Source organism: Phaseolus vulgaris, chromosome 2, assembly GCF_051622355.1.
Source record: "Phaseolus vulgaris cultivar YP4 chromosome 2, ASM5162235v1, whole genome shotgun sequence".
Lineage (NCBI taxonomy): Eukaryota > Viridiplantae > Streptophyta > Magnoliopsida > Fabales > Fabaceae > Phaseolus > Phaseolus vulgaris.
This window is the reverse complement of record NC_143499.1, coordinates 2,389,234-2,396,355: the sequence shown is the minus strand read 5'-3', so window position 1 is coordinate 2,396,355 and position 7,122 is coordinate 2,389,234. Positions and strand designations below refer to the sequence as shown.

General features: G+C 36.3%; 1 protein-coding gene across 1 annotated transcript; it reads right to left on the bottom strand.

Annotated features, from left to right (window-relative positions):
* Window positions 1–791: 791 nt before the first annotated feature.
* Window positions 792–6,753, bottom strand: LOC137810129 (uncharacterized). The gene is made up of 3 exons (XM_068611265.2): window positions 6,468–6,753; window positions 3,937–5,785; window positions 792–2,817 (listed from the first exon to the last, which is right to left on the bottom strand). The coding sequence occupies exons 1-3, from the start codon at window positions 6,479–6,481 to the stop codon at window positions 817–819; spliced, it is 3,864 nt and encodes a 1,287-aa protein (XP_068467366.2). The 5' UTR covers window positions 6,482–6,753; the 3' UTR covers window positions 792–816.
* Between the last annotated feature and the right edge of the window lie 369 nt (window positions 6,754–7,122).

Genomic DNA, 7,122 nt, shown 5'->3' with positions numbered 1-7,122 from the left:
GAACTCTAGTTGCAGTTTTTTGGTATAAGTGCACCAATAAAAATTATAAAAAAAAAGGAAGTTATCTGTGCGTATATAATGTTAAAGTGAAGAAATGTGTTGGAAGTATTACTCTAATACTCATTGTTGTGATGTTGGAATGGTGTGGAAAATGGTCCACAACTGGAATTTGGACCACCTCTTGCTACCTTTATTCAATGCCAATTATATTTTGCATCTCCATCTTTTCCTCTTACACTCCCAATCTTTTTAAATATCCATTTTCCCTTTCTAATTTATTTCTTTAACCATTTTTGTGTTCCTGAGTAAATATCTTTAGAATTCGGTTTTCCATAAATTTGAATACTAAATAAGGCCTTTGGAATGTAAAACGTGCTATTTTGAAAAAAATTCTCCGTGCTCTCTCAAGCTAAAAAGAAACGCACGTTTACAGTTAACGAAGAAAGATCGGGTGCATTTCTTGCAACACTAAAAAAGTAACCTCGATAAATTCTGAAGGCACTAGAAGCACAGTTTTTATTATCTTATGGCATGGATGGATACTACCATTATCAGCACGTACCACACATCAAATTCAGACCAGACACGTGATTTTCGTTATTTTATTTTCCCCTTAACCAGCATAATTGTTGTAGAACTTTCATTCATTAATTTTGTTATAATATTCACAAAATTAGAAGTATTGTTACACTACTGGTTCAAAGTGAGTGTGCACGTGTGCAGCTGCGACGGCTTTATCCAGACCTTTATTTTTCTTACTAACATAGGTCCGGAGTGGAGGCAAGAAAACGTTAAATAAAGTCGTTTTTCAACTTATTAGCCTTCTTGAGAATTTGTCACAAGGGTTTGTGGACCTCTTACAAAAAAGCTGTCGAAATTATTTTCCACGAGACTTGAATTCATGGAGGTAACATTTTTTGGAACTAACAAGTGAAGTCCAGAAAAATGATCACCCCATATATCATATGTATACTCACTCGCAAGCCCAGCCTCCCGTGAGTGAACAGCTGTTTGGTTGTGAAGTTGGGCTCCAGGAGCTCGAGCATGCAAGTTAACAGTAGATTTTGACCCCAAGGGAGACGGAAAAGAGTTAGCAGGAATGGCAGAAGTAGAACAATGTATCTGAACAGGTAATCTTGTAACACTTCTTGAAGCTGAATGTGGCACTAGGGAAGACGTACTATTGCTGCATCTTTGTGAAAAGGCAGGCTTCAATATATTTGACTCAGCAGCTAGGGCAGAAGCTTGATCAATGGAAGAATGTCGGGCAGCCACTTGTGTCATTGGACTAAGAGCCTCGGAAGGTTGCTCCACATCCATAGACAGTGACCAGTTACATTTAGATGTAACACAGAGAGAGGGAGATAAAGGTGATGAGGGTGTAGAATTCCCACTTTGGCTACTTGAAACTTCAGACAGTGCCGCCAGTTTGGCACCGAGACCCTTCCTCTTTTTTCTTCTACCCTTTTCTTTACCAGTTTTGACTGTGAGATAATCCAACTGAGATGTTTTCGTTGGATCAAAGCTCTGACCATCTGTGGATGCCAACTTTCTTTCACTTTGAATATCAAATGCATGACTACTAGTCTGTTCATGACTTTCAGGAGTCTGTATCAAATTATGAGAAATTTCCAATTTAGTTGGATTTTCTTGACCATACGGATATTTCCCACTGGAGGCCTCCATTAGATGATTCATCTTACTAGACATAGAGAGCTTACTCTTTCTCTGGTCATGCCGTAACAAACTGGCTTTTCCAGCACTATTTATGGTGGCGTGGACCAAGTTATCATCACTCTGGCAAGATAAATCCAAGAAGCCTGACACAGTTGTTTGAGGAAATATGAAACAAAATATCAGAAATATTAAGGATGCAATAAGAATGAATCCAAGAAGGGATCTCTTCACTCTCATCCAATACATGGATCTCTTGCAGATACCTAGCATATCATAAGGGAAACTTGCTTTCATAGGTAACAGAAAAATGCCAGTAGCCAAGACTAGTTCAAGATCTCGATGCACCACAGCTGCAGAAAAATCGGTTTGATGTGAAATCAGAAGTTTAGTTGATTCCCCTGGCTCAAGAGTAAAACCCTTACAAAATGGAATCTTAAAACCATCCAATCCACATTCTCTCCCAGAAACTCTGATACTTTTAACCTCTAATGGCAAGTCTCCAGTATTTTTGGCATACAACTCTTTCACTAAATGTGGTGAACAGGCAGAAGTTATCTCTTTCATGTGAAGTAAATTATATGGAAGAGAAAAGTTGAGCACCTTGGGCATTTTAAAATCAAAATCTACACTGTCAACATGTTCAGACCTCTCCAGCAAAACTAGAGAATGCAACCCTCCATAACCCTTTAAAGGTATCCACTCAACACCTGAAAGATTGTTTCTTATCAATGCTGAACCACTCCACCCACATCGATCAGATGGATAAAAAATTATTGGCCCCAAAGTTACATGATCATGAGGTTGCACATATGCGTCTGTTAGCGCATTCTCTGGTACAGAGAACCCATACCTTTTTGGAGTAGCACCTTCCTCAAGAACCAAGTGACTAGATGAAGAAGGGTGTAATAAATCACCTAAACCCTTACATTGATTAATTATTTCTCCTGAGTTCAAGACAAGCTGCATCACAACAGGATGTTCACTGGGATTCTTTACAGTGATCCACCTAGAGACATAATTTCCAACCTGAATCATCGGAAATAACACTTCACGGTCTTCAAGCACAGACATGCCACCCATGGTTCCTTGAGACTTCCAGTTTGCAAGAACCAGTTCATCTACATCTTCTGTCTCTAAAACCTTCAAAGAAAAGTAGTAGAAAGACTTCACTGTAATGGCTATTTGAAATTAGAAATAAGTATCGATAATCAAGTATGCTAAGGCCTTGCTTAAATAAACTTCTCCATGCTACTAGGAAAAATAAGGAATTGAACTTCTTTCGTAAGATAAAAATCAACTTATGCACTTAACTTTCATAGAAGTTTTTTTCTCGTCTAACTTCTCTAAAAAGCTAAAGTGCATCAGATAGTTCACGGGAGCTCAATTTATTTTATTTACCTTCTTATTTTTCTCCTATAATTGCTTATGGAGTAATTTATCCAAAAATGGGTTAATTTAAAGAAAACCAAGTAAAATTGTTTCCAATAGTATCTGTTACTGTATATAATGACCAAAATTGCTTGTACACAGCTAATTATGGAAAGACAAATGGAAAGAAAAGTAGTAATGAAGAAAACAGAGTAGGGGAAGAATACGTTAGAAAGAAATTTCAAACAATGGTAAAGAAGGGCACCACCCTACTATTTGATACAAACTATTTCTGCATACTGTACAAGTTGATGAGAGAGATATCCATTTATATGTATCATGGGGTAATGTAAAAGAGATAAGCTTGTTTATTGTCTCAACTTTTTCCCATGCCTAAAAACTAATTGGTTAATTCTATTGAAATTATTATTTAAAATCTTTATCCTAGAGCAACCTCACCATTTTATTTCTCAACTCTCAAACCTGTCAAACTAAATTCTCAAAGGAGTGGAGGGACAAATCGCAAAAACAAAAACATTAAAAGACATATTAATAATGCCCACAATTGATTTAAATTAAAATTCCCCATGCCACATAATTAACATGCAACAATATAAGCATATAGATGAGCGTAATTATCAAGTTCAGTATTTTATGCACTAGAATACCAGATGAAAAACTAAAAAATAATCAACGAAAAATACTTCCAAGGCATTTACAAAATATGCCGCTAGATTTAACTGAAGCCCCCCATTGTTAAAAAATCAGTGAATAAATAAATAATAGACAATATTCATCACTCAGTGGTTCCAACTTTTATTTGCAAAATAAACAGTTCAAAAACCTTTGTGTTCAAACAGAATACAGACAGCAAGAGCTGAACCAACTTACCTTGACATTTGGTTGCAAGTGCATGCTTCTGCCCATATACCCTGTTCCCATATTGTCGGGTTGGGTATGCTTGGACTTGCCTTCTACTTGAACAGATGAATATATTTTCCTTTGATGTTCAAAGCAGATATATAATATGTCCTCACATGGAATCTCAATCAAGGGACTACTTGAGTCATTAGTAAGAATCAGAAGTTTGCAGTTCTCTTGCAAGCTGGACTTAGGTGAAAAGTCATGTAACTCCAAGTGCAGGTGACTACAGTAAATAATGCCAACTTTAGTAACAGTACCAGGGAAAAGCAGTAAACCTTCTTTGAACTTAATACGGAAAAGCTCGGTGTCAGAAACTTCTATGACCTTAACAAAACTTAAAATATTAGGAGCATCATTTCTAAGAGAGATAGTGATAGCAATTTCACCACTATCACATGAGGCTAGACCCTCAAGAGTTGCTGAAATGAATATGCCAGCAGTATCATAGGCAGAATGACTATCCACTTCAGCTTCAATGGGAACCATAATAATATCAGATGTGTCTTGTGAGGGCCTCAGTAGATGCAAACAAAATGCACCAAGGATTTTTCCCTCAAATCCAACCATTATATCCATCTCCATGAGAGTTTCAGAGCCATGTGGAGCAATACTCCAATTCCTATGGGGTCTGATCGCTACAATTGGTGAACCAACTTGGCCAGTATTCGCAACCAACCGATCCTTAATAGTTGGGAAGAGCCAAGCATCAAAAACCTGAAAATCATTTATCCTACAAATTGCTTCGGTTTCAACAGAATAATGCCCTGAAGAAATTGATATCCAGGCAGTTATTTCCTCCACATAGAGGGTCTCATCAAAGGGATTGAACAGTGAAAAATTCTTGCTCACCCTTCCACCAGGAGAAATTTGCATACCTGATAAGGGTTGAATTCCAAAAGGAGACTCTGTAGCATATCCTTTAGCTTCTACTATGAATCCACCAGAACTTGTCTGCAAAATCAGGCTAGTTGATGACAAACCAAGACTTTTAGGGAAGAAAACAAAACAAATTAAAGCTGATTCATCAGGTCTCAGTGAAATGTCACTGAAGTTACAAGGATAGAACTGTAAGTCCGTGCTGAATGGCTCATAGAGGTTTAATATGCTATCGTTGCATGTATTTGTCACAGTTAAAAAAGCTGCGGAAGAAGAATACAAGTACTTTTTTCCCCAGTCAAGTACAGTCGGTCCAATCCTTACATTGGGTGAGACAGAACCATCAAAAGAATTTGATTTGGAAACCTCAGAGTTCTTTGACCAAAAGCGTGTTGTCTTTTGCTTAAGGGAAGAACCTCCACAGGAAGAAATATCATCTGTACAAGGAACCTCTGTTTGACGAGGTGGTACCTCATCCACTCCCTCTCTGGAGTTCAAAGAACACGAGACAACCCCTCCATTAAGTAACCTGAAGACGCCATGTTCAGACAACCAGCTTTCATTACTTGTCTGCCTGCTATCTTGAGATAACTCTACACAAAATGGACTGTTGTATTGACGGCCAGATTCTCCTTTAGAAGCTTCCTTCACAATTCTCTCTTTATGAGAAAATTCAGACAACATTGATGGAAAGCAGAACGAATGACTGTTCGGACACACGTTTTCAAAATTATGGGAAGATGAGAACCCATAGCCTAAACTAGAGTCACTAACAATGGTATCCGAAGAACCCCAATCATAACTCTTCTCAAAAGATGCACAACCATCATAATCTGGTGAATTTTCTATCCCATTCAAAGAGCACAGTCCATATCCAGAGAGCCAGAACAAGATGCACAACAGAACCACATAAGAAGTGAATGTTTTGTGCAACAATCCCCTGGTTGAACCACAAAAACTGGTTAGAGCATTTTTTTTTCTTTTTCCACGTCACGCATAAATTATGTGCAAACAACCAAGACTGAAAATGCTTTGAGTGCAAATACAAAACATATACACATGTGAACAAATTTAACCAATCGCAGTTACACCTTGTAGCATTGATTACAGATTATTGACACGAGCTTATTGTGTTTCACATTAGACTGAAATCAAACAATGTCCAAACAAACAAATATGCAAAGAAAGCAATATCAAGCAATATTAGAATTCAGCCTTCGTAAGCTAGAAATAGAAAAGATAAGGATCCTTATCCGCAGCGTTGCGCGAAAAGTTTAAACAGTTATCAACCATGCAAGAGCCAATATTTGGCGAAAAAAAAAATAAACAAAAACGTAATAAAGACTTAAGGATAACATTCTAAATCTAGCTTCCCCGAACCATTAACCCAAATGTTAAAAAATAATAAATAAATAAAAACACACACACCACGTGCTCAACCTACAAAAATCACAGTGCTCCCACTCAAAACTACAAATAGGAAACATCTGTTCAAAGAGAATGCGAAGAAGGATAACGAAAGACCAAAAATAGAGAGAAACCGAACACAGTATATAAAATGGATAAATAGAGAGAAGATAGTGATGAAGTTGAAAATTATAGAAAATGGAAAGGAAGTATACCGGAGGCGGAACATGGAGATGGAGATGAAGAGGGAAAAGGAGAGTGAGAGTGGGTTGATGATTAGGGTTTGAAGGGAAGAGAAAGTGGTGTGGAACCCATGCGACAGACACAAGTTAGAGCGAATTTTTGGATGTTCTTAGTGTCCACACAAACCCGATGCTTCTACACAAATTTGCAGAAACAAACCAAACCCTTCTCCTACACATATACCATTTTTAGCTAAATTAATTCAATTCTCTAGGGTTTAATTAGATTGCATTTCATAGTTTCTGCTATAAAATTATTATTCATTCATGAACCCTAGAAAATTTAAATATATAATAACTATTCTCAAAGATATATTAGGGAAATTTTCTAATTAATAATAACTTCACAATTTAACATATTATATTTATTGTTAAATTCTTAATTATAATAATTTGACATATATTGGCTAATAACTTAATAACAATGTTTGTTAAAATATTAATAATATGATAATGTTAATACTGTTTTATAAAATAATTCTATTTTTAATTGTATAATGATTATTTAAACTTAGTAATTATTTAAGAAATAAAATGTATAGAAAATAGGAAGAGTTGTATTTTTTTTTTAAATTATCTTTCTCCATGACAATATGGTAATATCTAACTGCACAATTACTTCGTTTTA